Source organism: Punica granatum, chromosome 6 (assembly GCF_007655135.1).
Source record: "Punica granatum isolate Tunisia-2019 chromosome 6, ASM765513v2, whole genome shotgun sequence".
Lineage (NCBI taxonomy): Eukaryota > Viridiplantae > Streptophyta > Magnoliopsida > Myrtales > Lythraceae > Punica > Punica granatum.
In genome coordinates this window covers 18,792,947-18,809,849 of record NC_045132.1, presented here as the reverse complement: position 1 = coordinate 18,809,849, position 16,903 = coordinate 18,792,947, and the positions used below count along the sequence as shown (strand labels likewise).

Below are 16,903 nucleotides of genomic sequence, written 5' to 3'. Positions count from 1 at the left end.
ATAATTATTTGTAAATTTAATTCATACATATTAATTAAAAATAGTAAAATGGCAATGCCTGCATAATGCGCCGGCCGTGTTAATGGTTTCTATAAATATATGTATTTTGTATAAGTATTTTTTGGGTGAACTTATGTAACTCTGTATACAAAATGCATGGGATAACGATATTGACAAAATCAATCTTAAGAGAACCACGGTACTATTGCGCATATCCTATATATGAATATCGTCAGCCGTCTTGGATTCAAGTCTTTTGTAGATGGAAAAAATTTATGTTGGAAATTCTTTTACCCTTTTAGTTGGTCGACTCGAAGTCGAATTGGATTGGGCGGAGTTTGTTGGGTTTTTTTGGTAATTAAAAAAAAATCGTCCACGTCCAATTTTATCGGTTTGGACTGGCCGGTCCGGCTAGTGCCATAGGGAACCGACCCCCGGCCAGGGCAGATCGTCCTCTTCGCCTCGGGAAGACGCAGTCAGGAAGGTTCAGTTCAGATCAGCTGAAGGAATCGGAATCACATCCCACACACAGAGCAGAGCACAGAGGATGGGGAAGAGCAAGATCGCTCCCGACGCTCCCAACTCCCAGAAGTACGGCGTCCCCCTCTACGGTGCCGCTTGGGTTCCTTACAAGCACATCAAATCGAAGGAGGAGGAGGGAGATGGCAAAGAAGAAGACGATCGGAAAGACCAGCCAGAGGCCTCAGGTAATTACGTTGTCCTCGCCGGCGGCGGCGGAGAAGGCCGCAGCGGCATCCCCAATGCCGTCCTCCTCGCCAACTTCGACTTCGCCTCCAATTCTCTCTCCCCGGAGCCTGTAAGCCCAAATTCCTCATCTTTACACTCGAATCGTGCCGTTCATGAAGCCAGGCATAGTGGGGGAATTTTTATTTGCTTCCTCTTTAGCTCGATTGGGATAGTGATCTCGACGGCATTGATTAGATGCATCTCTTGACTTCTTGAATTGAGCTTTTTCATATCTGTGTTGAGAAAGTCAGAATTTTTACCGCTCTCTGCACAATTGCAGTGTTGTTTAAGCTGAATCTCGACCAAATTTTGGTTCCATTCCTTGCCGGTGATTGGATCTTTAATGTGGTTTCGCATAGTCGGCTTATCCCATCAATGCCTGCATAGATGGATATCTATTAGCTAACAACCTTACAGATATTTGAACTGTTATGGGAAAGTGCTATCGTGCTTGCTTATGCGTTAGTATAATCCGTATGCTTCAGGTTGCTAAGCACGTCACTGGGTCTGACTTGCCTTATAGATTGGCAGTCCACCCGCGAGGGGATGGCCTCATTTGTGCAATGCCGAAAGATTGCAGGTACTCATCATTTTCTCTCTTCTTTAGCATAGAATTCATCTTATTTGGGAGTAGATGGGAGAGTTAGCTTTAACGGGTAGGTTTTAGGTACACAGAAGCTGATACAGGGAACCTAGACAGAAAATTTTAATTTTCATGGACTAGTGGTGGTTGATTGTGGGTAACTTCAGCAACACCTACTCTTTTTGCCTTTTAGAGCAGAAGCCACATATGAGCGTTTGAGACATGCAACACATGTAGATAGGTCACTTACCTGGGAAGCTATATGATCTCCTATTACTTTACTTTACATGTATACTATTTTGCTTGAGCAGATTTTTTGAATGGGATGAAGTTGACGCTACTGAAAAGCACAAGCTGGGGCTTAAGCCATCTGAGAAAGTACTCAATCAGTTGGAAGATGTTGGGCAACAGCTAGCATTAGTGTTCAACAAGGATGGTTCTGCACTCGCTACAGGAGGCGAGGTACGTATCATTGTGGTCATTTGTTAAGACTTTAAAAATGCATCTTCACTTCCTCGCAGCAGCTGTTTCTAACATGAGCTGAAAACCCAAACAAGTCACTTTTTCATCTATTTTTTTCAACAGTTTTCCTTTCAATCTAGCAAATCCACACTGGAAAGAGAATATTCTTGGATAGAGCTCTTTAGTTGTTTTTATCGATAAACATTATTGTCTGGCTCTGTGTATTCGTTGCAAGCAAAGTCATATCCCAGGCATCTACATTTCCATTTGCATTATCAAAGTGGTGTCAAGATAATGATTGCATTTCTATTATTAAAATCACTTCTTTCTGGGCCTTTGTGCTGTTATCCGTTGTATACATAAATTCTGATTGGAATTTCAGTCATATTTGCTTTTTCAGTCTTCTATATGGCAATATAAGTTTGAAGATATCTGGATCTACAACTAGAAGTTTTGGTGAAATTTAAGTCCATATGACATATTACACTTTTCACAACAGATTTTTGGTTGACCAAAAACAATAAAGAAAATACTTTTTCTGTGGCTTGAAGTGCTATTCTAGAGAGTTTTGCTAGTTACTCAAGTCGACAATTTAAATTTTGTGGAGTACTTAGACAAGGTTTTCAACTGTCCCAAAAAGGAGCCTTTAGGCAAGGATATATGTTCTCCATAGGAATTAGAAATATTCAAGAATTGGAGGGATCAAATTGGTGGTACCTATTGCTCAAATATAATTCATGTTAAAGATTATCTCTTAAACTATTGCTATTCCTAGGTGCTTCTACTGTGTTGCATTGCATGAATATGATAGATTGGAATAGAAAATAATTTATCGGTACGGTTTAATGATGCTATGATTTTGGTACAGTACAGGATGGCAAGTTAAGAATCTTCAAGTGGCCTAGCATGGATATCACTTTCGAAGAGGGTGAAGCCCATTCTTCTGTAAAGGACTTAGATTTCAGGTTTGCAATGGTTAAATTCGAATAAAGTATTATGTTTGAAATCTTCATGGGAAAGAATTAATGGCTCTGATTCTTTTTCCATTTATCAGATCCTTGATCTGTTCTATTGACCAGGAAATGGTGCTTCCTGTCACTTATTCCTGAAACATCTCTTAATATATGAAGCATTGCTTATGCAGCCATGATGGGAAACTTCTTGTCTCTTTGGGAAATTCTGGCCCATGTAGAGTGCGGGATGTTACTTCCAAAACAACTGTAGCTTCTTTATCAAAAGAAAAAGTGAGTCAAATTAAGTTTCTCTACTTGAGATCTCCTTTGTTGATGCTTGTGTCACTTATTGAGTGCTAGCTTTCACTGTTAACCAAATTTGGTTGATCTGCTGTTTGATTTTACTTTGTTGGGATTTATGACTAATGGACTAGTATTTGATACAGGATGAGAGATTTGGATTTTGCAGATTTTCCCAACTTAATGAAGGGACACAAGTTCTGTATATTACTGCAGTGACAGGTAACTGTCACTTAAGGATGAGAGATTTGGAATTCCTCTCTTTTTTTGTGTGGGATAATTAACTGAAATGCCCTCTTTTCTATACCTTAAGATTTATATGCGAAAGACCGTTATTAGTTTTCCAACTAATTTAGTATTGTATTAAATTAGGTCGAGGCAGTAGTATACTGACATGGAACACAAGCTCTTGGAAGAGGACAGGCTCCAAACACATAACCCGTGATTCAATAAATGCATTCAACATTTCAGCTGATGGAAAGCTGCTTGCAGTGTAAGTAATTTTTACTTAAGGTCAAACATAGTCAATGCTGCCAAGGTTGAATCTGATTGAGGGCATTAGGTTCATACTGGCTACTCAATGAATGAGATGAAACTTTTGGGATCTTTCTTTCTTGTCGTAGGGTTTCCTTCGTGTTCTTTTGCTTAAAAACATAATCTTTGATGAGAACCTTTTCATGCCAGACTGCTGAAGGCCTTCTTGATTTCTTTTTCCTGTAAAATAATGTATATTGTCATTCATTTAGTTAATGTGGATTTCACTGCAGATAATGTCAGTTGGTAAATCACTCCTTTTCTTTTTCACTCTTTTTTATTTTTTTTATGTATAGCAATATTTGATTGGCATAATCCACCAAAATCACTGCTGATATTTATTCTGTCAGAACTTCAACCTATTGCAGTCTGCATCAGTGAGCACCACTTTCTTTGTTCTTATTGCCTTAATATGCAGGGGCACTGGTGAAGGGGACATTCTCATTTTGGACTCTACCAGTATGCGTGTCAGAACATCAGTTAAGAAAGCGCATCTGGGTTTTGTAACAGCGCTAAGCTTCTCACATGATTCAAGGTTGTTAACCATAACAATCATCTTCTACCATCCCATCCCTGTCCTTACTATGACAATGGTGACAAATGGCAATAATTATTACATTTCCTAATGACTTTTACAGGGCGGTTATTTCTGTATCTATGGACTCGAGTGCTCGGGTGACTCAAGTTGAGGATGAGAAGGCCAGTGGTATGTTTGCCATCCTTCTTAAGAAACAATTTAAATAGGAAAAAGGAATATCGGCTAGTGCACTTAACGCGGCTCTTTTCATTCCAGTACATTCTGTAAACTGCAAAATAACATGCCTTATCTTTTTCATTAGTTTTCATCTCTTCTTTTATGAACTTGCATACGCTTAGTATTCATACTTGAATTATGTTCATGCAGGAGGATTTAGCCTGTGGTTGATTATATTGATCGTATTGCTCGCCATAGCTGTGTATTTTATGAAGAACAGAGGACTTCTATTGCATTAGGCATACCTCCAGAAAGCGTATACGTGAACTTTACTAGAACCCGAGTTACAATACAGGTGTTGTGAAGAATTTTTTTTTTTGGCGAGGAGATAAAATAAGAAATTTATCAAGTTTTGTCGTAAACGGTTCACTCCATATGTTAAACGTGACACGCTCTGCATCGGGGACGGTTTCCTTGGTCATGTGATGCTGTACCGTGCTAATGCTGGTTTCTCAGTGTATTATGCTTCAGAGCCAAATTTGTTGATCAGTCGGCCTGAATATCAACTGTTTTATCTATTGGTTGGTTTCTCAGAGTATTATGCTACAGAGCCAAATTTTTTAATCAGTCTGCCTGCAAATCATCGGTTTTCGTCTAATGGTTGCCGCTGCTGCTGCTGAGCATGTCCAAGACATGTCAAGACTCATAATACAAAACCGTTTGGTGAAAATCTTTGATTTCCCCGTTGTTAATCAGTCTGCCTGAAAATAATCTGTTTTCGTCATTTAAAGGCATGACACAAATCATCCAAGAGGATGTACAAATTACACGCTCCAATGGAAGCGAAACGATGGCCATAATGAATTGAGAATTCTTTATCAACAGTATACAAATCTGAGTTAACTGTGCAAAGGGTGAGTTGCCTCTAAATTTTAATCTACAGTTTCCTTTCATCTACGGACCTCAGCAAAAATCTATCAGCTGTAAGATTTAGATGTCTGAAGCCAAAGTTGACAGAATCTAAGGTAAAATGCTCAGGAGAGGGCGAAGTATTCTGGTGAGATGAATTGCCTTCGACTCCATTCTGAAGAGTCCGGTTGAAGAGAACCAGCTCAAGATCCAAAAAATCATTGACGTTTCCGTTGGTATAGTGAATAACCAATCAGGGCAGACATCAGAAATGTCCATAATACCTGCCACAGCCAATTACATGTCTCATACAAATATAGGAGCAAGTGGGTTTAAGAGAATTCACCATGACGAAGAGTTCGGAAGCCCTATATATACTGAAAGGTTTGGCTTGCATTAACTAGGAGAAGGTGTTGTGAATACCGTGTTGATAGTATGCCAGCGTTCAAGTCTCTTAATCCGGGATTGCATGTCTTCGATAACGCCTTCTAGTGGAGTGACTTCCCTGCTTGGAGAAGCTTCCGAAGCCGAACAGCTTCCCTGCTTTCTCAGTCACGATTTCACCATCACAGAATTAGGAAGCAAACAGTTAAATCCAACTGTTAAAAAAAAAAAAAAAAAACTCTTTGCAATCAAGGGTACCTGAGACTGTATGAGTTCCACAAGCTCTTGCAATTTTGCAGCTTGTCGGGCATGGATTCCGTCAGGATTCCTTTCTTTGGCAGGTAATGTTTCCAATATTATTTGAAGATAGCTCTGTGAAACAAAAGATGAATTAGGCAACACAAATGTGGGAAAAGCAGAACTCAGATTCTCAGAATAAATCTGAGAATTTAAGTTAGATTAGAAAACCTTCGTTGTATATGACCCGTCCAGTTTTAGCGTCGACCCAGCAGCTGCTACAGCCTCCTTATTGATGCCTTTGATTTGAAGATAAGGACTTGGTACATCTTGTAAGTGATCAACTTCAATAAGAATCTGGCAAGAATAATTACGTGAAGTCATAAGGCAAGGCATGTATTGAAGCACTGCCGAAGTTTACAATCTGAGTCACCATACTCGGCCAAGAACTATAAACTATCAAGCAAATAAAAATTACATATAGTATAGGAAGGAAATCGAGACTATAAAACACATCAATCAAAACAAACTTCTATCATTAGTAGCATCAGTGTCCAAGCACTAGAGAAATTAAATCAACTCTTGATTATCATCCCTTGTCAGTAGTTGGCCATGATCTCCACAACCAACAATTCATTCACATTGGTTGATTCCTCAAATTAAATTAAAGAGGACAAATTGTCTCAGCAAGACAACACCGGAGACCTTCAACGAAATAAGTCGGTCAGACGTAGAAGTTCAAGCTTCTATAAAAGCCATTAGCAATTTAGTACTATTTGATGATCCGTTTTGCAATTAATATATGCCCATTGAAGCACCTTTTATCTCCCATTCACGCTTTCAGTTTTTGCAATTTTTATTTTTAGTTTTGTAAAACAAAAAATAATTAAAAAGTACACAAAGTAACCTATGTAGTAGTGTAACCTTTCCATCTTGGTATATAAAAGCAGAAGCCTCTATATATGCAACTGCTTGATACCTACAACGAGAAGACGGATTCGGAAATCAGCAAATTACTTAATTACAAATAACTCCAAAACTGAATATGGGTCGGACAAATTGCAACATAAAGAGAGGAAATCATAAAATCAGACTGAAATGTAACTCACCCGAGATTGAGAAGGCCAGCAACCGTACTACTGCTGATATCAAAATCCACTTTGGGTTGGATGATGAAATTCCCTTCTCTTATAGGCTAATGTACATATACAATTCACATGTGAATGTAAGACCACAAGCACGTACTTATATAAACTGTAGCACATAACAGAAATCTTTCCCACGAACCTCTCGTATCAATACGGCGAATCTTCCCTCACATATTCTGACTCTTATGCAGTCACTTTCTTGCAAATGGCCATTACTAGGAATTCCCGGAAGCCTTAAGTATACATCGGTGAAATTTTGAACAGAGCTGCAGATTTTTGTAGTATCTAGGACTTTCAATATGTCTTGATAAGCCACCTGCCATTGAAGAGCAGTGAAGTTATTCCCAATTAATTAATCATATTAAAAAAAAAAAGAAACAAGCAGGTCTTACGTGCTTGTTGCTCTTTAAGACAAATAATGAACTCTCAGGAGAAAGCACAGGATCAAAGTCATTCCGAATTTTTAGCTGAGAAAACACGAAAAATGATATCAAAAGTTAAAGCGATAAATATATGATCAATACATTACTTAAAACTGCAAATAATTCTCTGCCATGTGAAACAGCATATTACTTTTCAAAAGTATATCTATTAGAAAATAAAAAAAAATTCTAAGGTAGATCTCTAATTTACTAACATGAGCATGAACAAGATGTGGCTCAATATACTGTTGAAACATAGGAAAGACTGTCATCATGATCTCATTCTGGGAGACAAAACAGCCAACTCTACTCTTATCTCTTTGCACTCGTGATATCAAGTGTGAATGAACTCCACCAACCTGTTCAATGAAAGCCAATAGCCAGAAGAATGAACAATAAGAGTCGAGAAAAACTGTAAAGCTTGAGAAGGAAATAATAACAATTAACAGATATAAAAGATTGAAATAAAAGATCCTTACGACAGCAATCCAGATATCTAGTGCTTCCCTAATATCGGGGTGTAGAGCATAAACACCTTCAAAAATTATCTGCTCAGAGGGAAAAACAAAAGTAATTAATCTCAAAATTCCTTCATAGCTAAAAGAAAGCTAAGTTCCAAGCTATAATATTGCAAAGCCGCGGCATTAGTAGCGATTGGACTAGCGCCAATATTAATATTGGGATGCCAATGACATTGTTACTGACTCACTAGAGGCAATATTAGTTGTCCATTTCTCATTAATTTTCTTTCTTTTCTTCCTGGAAAATTAGGGCTCAAAACTTTTAGCAGCAGTTCTTATTAATTAGGACAAAGAACTTCAATCTAAGCTCCTTATTTTAGACAAATCTGTTTGAAGGAGGTGGTAGCAACGTACCACACCACAATCTTCAGAAACTACGAGTTCCTTGAACCCACTTCGAGCACCAGTCTCCAAGTCAAACATGGGTATTTTTGTTCTTCGACCACTCCTTATGTCGTTGATGTTCTGTATTGAATCATAGGAAAGAGATAAACTTGCAGTAGAGTACAAATATAATATAATAAATCTCATGAAACCAGAAAAAACTGAACATTTAAACAAGCAACTTTATTGAAATATGAAAACAACTAAACAGTTGAAACTCTAACAATTTATGGAACTAAAAGATAATCCTTTTCCTTCGTTTTCAGTCATAAAACTGAAAAGCACATAGAATACAAGTTTCTATGGTATCTGTTTTCATACGAAGAGCACAGTAAAATACACAGAAGGCAAATTATGTAGATATTTTGACCACAGGTTGCGGCAAATAATCATGTGATGGTCCATTGGGTACTTCAAGGGTCAACATCAAGCCTAGTCCAGACTAGCCTTGAGATAACTAAAATTACTCAATAGGGCCAACTGTCGATAAGCCCTCAACTATTAAAATGCAGATAGAACATCTAATAAATTGTGAATAAGAAAAAAGAAAGATGTCTCATGTGCATGGCAGTCTTTCATATTCTTCAAAATGTTGCCTTGGGTTGTTAGGAAAGATCAGACATCATTTCTCATTAGATCCTTCAAAAACGGAAAGAGGGTGTTAGGAAACCCAACCTTGGGTTGCAATTGGTTCTTTCTTTACCTTAGAAAGCAGTGATAGATCAATAGAGCCGAAGTCATCATACTTAAAATCTTTCACTTGTTCGGACTTGTAATAGCATTCAAGGGAAACCACTTCACAACCAACAATATTAGCCATTTTATGAGCCAAACTGGTTTTTCCAGATCCACTTGGACCTCCTGCAATATGAGAGAAATTGCATAGTTGAGGCCGGGGAAGCAAAATTAAATGCCAAATTCATCAATGATCAGATCCATAATGAAACATGAGTATCCCCAGCAAGAAAAATATACCATAAGTAACTTCAAATAATTAAATAAGTGCTAAAGTAAACTCTGCTTCACGCCATTACTTGAAGTACCAAAAACAAAAAGAACTTTCGGGCATACAAGGAAAATGTGGAAAACTCATGCTACATCCTGCCAATTAAAATGATTTTTCTTACCAGGGAATAAGTTTTGACTCCATACAGAGAAGTATAAAATTCTCAAGTATGCAATTCAGCCATGAGTTTTCATCATGTAATTGCAATCACAGAAGTAGCTGATTCTTGATTTCTTTATATATCTTCTCAACAAATTCAACTCTTCTGTCCTCAAAGTGTTCTTGAAATTGTTTTGCCATGCTCAATTTTACTATTAACCTACTTATAGATCCATTCCCAAAACAATTTTCCATCTCTGGACAAAAGGTTGCCAATAGATGTAGATTTATGAATTTGGAGTTTTTCATTCATAGATGCAGGGGTTCTCTGGTGATCCAAGTCCCAGGTAAAGAAGCTTATGAAGGGTAATGAAGACCTATTAACAGTACAATCATGATTGGGCCTAAGTGCATATTGCAAAAAAAGAGACTTCAAGAACATATTAACCTCAGCAAGTCAGCAACATGATATCCTGCTTTACCAAGCTAATGCAATCACACGCAATTGTTCTCTAGGCATGAGAGGCTACTAAAAATAGAGATACAGACATTACCTATTCCAACTATGACGGGGACACCCTTATTCTCCAACAAAGCCTGTGATAAAATTTTACATGTCACTCCAAAATTGAATAAAGCACTGGTAGAGATCCTGAGGCATAAGCATGTATCCAGTATCGCTAAACAAGCCCCAGCAATAGGCCTATAATTAGATATTCTCACCTGAATTGCTTGAACAGAAAGAAGCAACCCTCTGTCCAGGTCATATGAATCAGGCATTGGGGCAAGCTTCATAGTATCCCTGAAAGATGAAGAATCTGCAGTTGCTTCATGAGAGAAGTCTTACCATGCAGCTGCAACAAAGAAAAGGTGATACAGAAAAACTTTACAAACTCCTCAAGAACTTACCTAAAGCCAACTTATTAGCTGGTGAAGGGTCAGATGAAACGAACTTCCACGTTTCTACCACTCGTTCCATTTTAGATTTTGTTGGAGATCGAGTCCAAGGTTGAGACAGATCCTCTAAATGAGTAACAAGATTTGGAGTTACCCTAATTGGCTTTGGAGCAACTATTGCCCTCTCTTGATTACCACTTGTAGATATACTTGACAAAGGAGGAGGCGTGTTAAGGCGAGGCACACCTACAATCAGATTTTTTTTTTAAAAAAAAAAAGGCCGAAAAGAACTAATGAGTAATGTGAAGGATAGAAGTCGAATAAGCAGGGAAACAGGCATTGGATGAGTTTCTACCTTTTGTCTCGAGAATCATTTCCAGATATGACTTTGTGATCCATGGTCCACTAATACCCAGTCTCAAAGCTTCAGCCCCAACTGCCTACATATTGTGAAAGTAACAAAAATAAGTTGAATTTTGCAATGCAACTAACAAAGAAGTCCAATCTAGGGAAAAGATATAAAGTACCACTCATGCAGGTTCCTAGCTCTCAATATTTCATACTGAAAGCCCGAGACATATCCTATTTTTCGTCAAATATCACGATCAGAACTTACATAGGAGAAGACATATTAAAGCTCATTTTACAAACACATCTCTATTTTGAGAATTCATATATGTAAGAGAAGCTACAGTAAATCCCAAAATTCAACTGACGCTGACGGAGAAAAGGTTAATGTAAACTGAAACTTATGGCAAAAGGTGGACGAGCTTTGCGAGACTTAACATATACAATTACTCCTCCACTTTCAACTTGTTCCAGACACCGTAAACCAAGAAATATAGGATGGCCTACCATCGACACAAGAATCCAGGTCCACTTACAAGTATATGAATATTTAGTACAAGAGAGAATTCGGTATGTGACAGAAAAAAACTCATTCTGAAATATAATTCCTCCTTGTAAGCTTGCTTTTTGCCAGAGCAGAGACATAATGGTTCAATTTGAATCATGGTAAGGTATGAGCCTCTAGTAATAGCTAACTAAAGGTACAAAAATCTCCTCTTCATACTTCATAAGAATATTACAGAGAATCAGGTAATGAATGACATTCAACACAAAGCATTGGGATGTGCAGAAAGCATAATTCATGCTGATATCAATCGCCAGTCATGTCGTTCACTGACCATAATTGCTGCAAATGTATTATGGTGGTGCAAACAGGAAGTCTAGATAAGATTTCAAAAACCAAGAGACATTTCTCTCCTTACCCATTAGACGATTTATAAAATAAAAAAAAAATGCTCTATGCATCAAGATGAGACATCTAGGGAGTTTTCATGGAAAAATGAAAAAAGCATTCCAACAATTAACAAGTCCAGTTACAATAGGACAAGCCATGCATCAGTAAAAGCGGGCACTGAGTAATGATAAAAATTGTTATAAGAATGTCTAATAGAGATGTCCTTACTTTCCTGTTTGTTCCTCGGAGCACCATGAACGTTTCACTGAGGCTATCAATTGTCTCATGCGACAGTGAGAGACTCCCATTAATGAAACAAGTAGATGCCCTTTTATAACTAACTACAACATTATAACCCAGAGCTAGCAGGCCTCCAAGTGTCATCCGCCCAACCTATTCAGTATAGAAGAGATGCAGAAAACTGTTCAGCACAAATAATAAAAACTTTATTAATAAAAAATAGTATGAAAGATCATAATACATCTGAAAATTTCACACAGTCATCATTTATCAGTCTCAAAAGGAAGTCTAGCAAAATCATGATAATATTTAATTCAACCAAATTAACAGACTGAAAACCAAATATACACGTAATTTAATAGGAAAGAAGAACAGATGGAGATTTTATTACTGTATAATCGCAAATGAACTAAATCATTCTATTTGGTTTAAGTTGAATACCACTATATCTTTGTGCTGTAACACTTCAATTAACTAGTCATAGTCCACACAAATACACTATCGAATCCATCACCACAATTTTACCTCAAATTCTGCTTTAGGTCTGATGATGAAATGCTTGTCCACGATCCTCTGGTCACCAAGTGAAAGATAGTATCTAATACCAGTCTGGCGAACCTTTATCCAATCATTGATCCTTGCTTCCTCGCTTGCTGAGGGAGGTCTAAGGTACATCTCGATAAAACTGGAAAACACAACAATTACTACTAGAATAATAACCCGGACTGAAATGTAAGATGCAAGACTTTTCAAAAAACAATCATTACTTATCAGTTTCAGCTTCACTTCCTTGAAAAGCACGAGCAGACTCAATTATATCTGGAGGCTGCAACATTAAATAAGCAGAAAGTGAAGCCATGGAAGACAATAATTTTTGTTATAAGCCCTTTAGATGATGAGGCAGTTCAGAATGTGCAGATGATAATCAAGGAGATACCTTCTAATTGACAATTTTATTCATAATGGGTTGTTGCCAGTCAACTTTGTGCATATTTTAAAGAACATTTTTATACCTTTTCCCTCTCAAGAAGGCAAAATGTTTGAAAGAAAGAAAGCATACCATATGAAATATACAAATGCCGATCTTATATCTAGGATTTGTCTCATCGATACCGATAACATCTGATATTATCAAGGAAAGACTAGATTCAAAGCAAGAAGAAGATGCGAAAATTGAAAGAGACATAAATCGACTCATATATCTATGGACAAATGGATAAGCAACACAATTTACATACTTATGCATACCCAAACAAGTAGAATTACCAATTAACATATTACAAGAAAAAAGATAAGGTTATACCAAATATGGTCCAAATCCAATGCATTATGGGTATCCATAATAAAAATTATTGATTTTTACCCAGTTCCTCTGCCCATTAGAAAACTTTAAAAAAGTAGCAGATACATCATTAATCCAAGTTATGTGCTCATAGAAACACTATAACAAAGCAAAATCACACCTCGAGAACAAACCTCAGCTCTGCATTTCAATTTGTAAATTGCTTCTCTGAATGACGACACAAAGCTATTGTTGATTCTAATCTGCCGAAGAGTTCCAAAATTTTAGCTGAACCTCAGTATCAAAGCAAAAAAGAAATACAAAAGGAAAACAAAGTACAAGATCACCAACCTGGGCATGATGAAGGTCTGGTTCAATGTGCTTTCTGAACAATGGAAAGATGCTGTCAATTAGGTAATCCAGTGAACAAGAATCTCCAATGTCGTATCGAACTTTTGAGAGAAGACTAAAGTGAACACCACCCACCTGATCAAGTTAGCACTCATTCATCACTCCAAGAATATTGTTGTAATAATGGTTAGAAAAAGTGTATGTGAGAATTTATTATTAAATTGAGGAAGAAGATAAAAAATAATGATTGCGTTGTTGAATTGTTGGATAAGTAATGAATAATTGAGAGAATTTAGTATTAAAAAGTCGAATTAAATGGTAGTTAAAAAAAGTTCGCGAGAGAATTTACTTTTATATTGAAGAATAAGATAAAAAAGTAATGATTGTGTTGTTGAATTGAATAAAAGTAGAATGGAATATTTTCCACTCCACAAACAGACGGGGCCATACGGGTTTGATGACAGAAACTAGAGAACACAAATTACCACAGCAACTCGAATATCCAGCAGAGACCGCAATCTTGCATGCAAAGCATAAGTACCATCAACTATCACCTGGAATAAACTTGACAGAAATCAGTCTTGAAGAAACTCTACCTCAGTAAGTACTAAAAAAGAAGAAAATAAGGTTATCCGTGCTTACCACACTAGAAGAAGCATTCTTTATTATTTTTGAACCAATACGTCTTTTTTGCTGAAAATCAAACATCGGTACTGAAATATCTTTCCCACTTGTCAGATCCTATATGCAGCATAAAAACCTCTATGAGGACGGAGGGGGAAAAGGAAACTACATAGAAGAATGACAAGGCCGCAATATGAAAATTGGGAAACTGTACCTCAAGATTTTGGACTAATGCATTGAAATCAATGGAGTCCAAATCATTTCCCTCATCCACTCCAACTCGATAATTCTCCATAGATATAACAGTACAGCCAATCACAGATGCCACCTTCTCTGCTAAGCTTCATAGCCATCAAATTGCCCAAATTAGAAGAGTTCAATTGGACAAATTTACATCCTACAACAAAATTTCAGCACGATCCCCTTTATACTGGTATAGACAATAGAATAATTATTTTGGGAGCAGTACTTGATAGTGAGGATACCTTGTTTTGCCGGAACCACTGGGACCTCCAATGCCAACAGTAACAATACCCTCTTTCTTTTCCCTCAGTTCTTGAATTGATTTCACCAATAGATAATACCCATGGTCAAAGGACTGCAGGAAAAATTTCAGCAACAAGCAGCCCTCATTAGTTTTTCTAAAACATATTTCTAGTAAGCACAAAAACAGAGCAGCAATGAATGTGGCCAAATATGTATCCGTTTTCCGAAGCTAGGGCAGGGATCAAGAAACCATTAGAAAACAATTTACTTGAATTTAAGCTATGGATGGAGGAGGGAGGGAGAGTGAGGTAGCATCATTACAGAACCAGCAGTTTTGAGTTGATGGGAAAATTCAGAGAATGCATTCAAGCCACTTCTTAAGGAACATTTTTTTTGACATTGAGAATGGTGAATGTGCATTGAGAACAGCAGATAATCCAAAAGTTCACACCTTTCAAAATGACTTCATCAACCCCAACATCAAAATATACTCATCAACAATTACACGGAACTCATCAGGCAAGAAGCACAAATTAAGTAATCCAATAGCATTACAACAGAAGTAACTGTGAGTCTTGGATTAGGAAGACAGAACAAGAATGGAGAATGTCCTCCTACGCAACACAAAATAATCACACTTGCTCACCACTATGGGAGTAAAACATCCTTAATCATTCATATGCACCAATTACAGAAACCAGTACAACAACTTTTATACATTTCCAGAAATTCATATATTAAAGCCGAATTCCTCCCCGTCACACAATCAACTCTCAGTTAGCTATTTGATCTGCTAAGTCATCAATTATTGTGCTCAAAATAAGATAGCATTAGCTTAAAAGAGCAAGCTGGGTATTTATCCGCATAAAACAAACTTTTTGAGCAACTCCACCTCAATCAGCGAACACATACAGCAAGAAAGTTTCATATTCGATGTTCATAACCGGGACCCAGCTGCGAAATCCGCACCTAATTCCTAGTCACTGAAGGCAGAAACGGGAGCCCAACAACTGAATTTCACGGATAGACATATGAACGGGTGTCTATAGAATTACCACATGGAGAGGGAGGGATTGGAGGATGGAGGGGGAGGATGAGGAGGAGGTGGAGGGCTGCTGTTGGAAGTAGTCCCTGCCGCCTTCTTGTAACACTCGCTGCACGACCTCATCGTCCATTTCCCCTCTTCTCCGGTCTCTCCAGCTGAATCAAGCTCTGCAAAAACTTTACTCCCCTCAATCGCTTCGGGGAGGAGAAAGAGGAATCTTTCCCTCTGTCTTCTCCGACAGTCAATTGTTAGGTGTCAGAATCGGAATCTCTCTGGTGCCTCCTCAGTCCTCGCCCCCACCACCACCGAACCCCCTTTCCGATACTGTAAAAGAAACGATTTTTATGCTTTTTTGTGAGGAAAAAATTGTTGGGTTTAATCTTTCTTTATCCTTTTCCGTAAATTCTTTCTGCCATTTTTGCCGTCGATGCGATGGAGTGGAGTGGCTATGGTGATGATGTTGAAGATGATGATGATGATGATTACGTGCCCTGGCAGCATTGCTCACGCATTGCTCTCTTTCCCTTCCTTCTTCTTTCATTTAAGTTTTCTATGTTCCGATTTTTCATCCCTGAAGTTTAGTCTCGAAACTATTTGAATTTTGAACCCTGAAGTTTTTACCTTGTCCAAATGTGCATCCTCAAGTTTTCTATGCAAAATCTCTCTCTCTCTCTCTCTCTCTCTCTCTCTCTCTCTCTCTCTCTCTCTCTCTCGTTTCCCGCCCGTTTGCTTACGTGAAAGCTAACGAAGCTGCACAAGTATGTCGAGCACATCTGCTCCATCTAAGTGAATAGACAGGAAACGTTCTCTCTCTCTCATTTTCCGCCCGTTTGCTTACGTGAAAGCTAACGAAGCTGCACAAGTATGTCGAGAGCATCGGCTCCATCTAAGTGAATAGACATGAAACGTGACGAACGACTCACAACGGACTATATCAAAGACAAAAACAAAAAAATCATGAACTTTTGTAAGATATACTAAAAGTTCGGTGAAAAGTGAGATAATAGTAAAAATTTTAACTTTTTGTGTAAAATTCTCACAGAAAATAGAAGAGTGCAAAGCATGTTTTTACCATGAAAGAGCACTTTTTAAAAGGAAAAAAAGGATTTTTCAAAATTCCCCTAATACAAAACAATTTGAAGAATTACTCTTGATAGTTTCTCTAATTTCTCTTCTTTTTAGTTGGAAAGTTCGCAATGAATTTTTATTTCTTTTTTAATTAAGTAAATTCTCTTCCCTTTATTGGAAAGTTTACAATAATTATTTCTAAGCACAGAGTTGCAGTTGTCTTTCTGCTGCACATAAATCCCGTGATATATATAGCACGGAGTTTAGATTTCACTTTCTACAAT

At 37.6% G+C, this 16,903-nt stretch overlaps 2 protein-coding genes across 9 annotated transcripts; one reads left to right on the top strand and one right to left on the bottom strand.

Moving 5' to 3' along the window:
- Positions 1–403: 403 nt before the first annotated feature.
- Positions 404–4,874, top strand: LOC116210705 (SEC12-like protein 2). The gene is made up of 10 exons (XM_031544705.1): positions 404–817; positions 1,233–1,327; positions 1,642–1,792; positions 2,666–2,757; positions 2,937–3,036; positions 3,192–3,267; positions 3,418–3,538; positions 3,998–4,114; positions 4,218–4,285; positions 4,484–4,874. Exons 1-10 carry the CDS (start codon positions 548–550, stop codon positions 4,570–4,572), a joined length of 1,179 nt encoding a protein of 392 aa, XP_031400565.1. The 5' UTR covers positions 404–547; the 3' UTR covers positions 4,573–4,874.
- Positions 4,875–5,035: 161 nt separating this feature from the next.
- LOC116210704 lies at positions 5,036–16,050 on the bottom strand. 8 transcript variants are annotated; one of them, XM_031544697.1, is made up of 26 exons: positions 15,562–16,047; positions 14,506–14,618; positions 14,235–14,361; positions 14,039–14,137; positions 13,882–13,950; positions 13,397–13,531; positions 13,240–13,308; positions 12,531–12,589; positions 12,289–12,448; positions 11,752–11,916; positions 10,636–10,720; positions 10,293–10,526; positions 10,107–10,210; positions 9,938–9,980; positions 8,982–9,139; positions 8,249–8,359; positions 7,853–7,921; positions 7,589–7,732; positions 7,344–7,418; positions 7,091–7,267; positions 6,913–6,998; positions 6,728–6,782; positions 6,035–6,160; positions 5,825–5,938; positions 5,606–5,725; positions 5,036–5,466 (listed from the first exon to the last, which is right to left on the bottom strand). In XM_031544697.1, the coding sequence occupies exons 1-26, from the start codon at positions 15,679–15,681 to the stop codon at positions 5,401–5,403; spliced, it is 2,883 nt and encodes a 960-aa protein (XP_031400557.1). In that variant the 5' UTR covers positions 15,682–16,047; the 3' UTR covers positions 5,036–5,400. The 8 variants fall into 8 exon arrangements, 7 of the variants coding, with proteins under 7 accessions (XP_031400557.1, XP_031400560.1, XP_031400559.1 ...); XM_031544700.1 differs by having other exon boundaries at positions 10,107–10,201; positions 15,562–16,046; XM_031544699.1 differs by having other exon boundaries at positions 5,606–5,722; positions 15,562–16,045.
- Between the last annotated feature and the right edge of the window lie 853 nt (positions 16,051–16,903).

Bases quoted from the DNA above. Each gene is read 5' to 3' on its own strand.
- LOC116210705 (XM_031544705.1), top strand. From the start codon at position 548: ATGGGGAAGAGCAAGATCGCTCCCGACGCTCCCAACTCCCAGAAGTAC. The intron at 1,328-1,641 runs GTACTCATCATT...TTGCTTGAGCAG, and splicing joins GCAATGCCGAAAGATTGCAG to ATTTTTTGAATGGGATGAAG. The intron at 3,037-3,191 runs GTGAGTCAAATT...TATTTGATACAG, and splicing joins CTTCTTTATCAAAAGAAAAA to GATGAGAGATTTGGATTTTG.
- LOC116210704 (XM_031544697.1), bottom strand. From the start codon at position 15,681: ATGGACGATGAGGTCGTGCAGCGAGTGTTACAAGAAGGCGGCAGGGAC. The intron at 13,309-13,396 runs GTTGGTGATCTT...ACTCTTCGGCAG, and splicing joins CAGACCTTCATCATGCCCAG to ATTAGAATCAACAATAGCTT. The intron at 10,211-10,292 runs GTAAGTTCTTGA...TCTCTCATGAAG, and splicing joins AGCTAATAAGTTGGCTTTAG to CAACTGCAGATTCTTCATCT.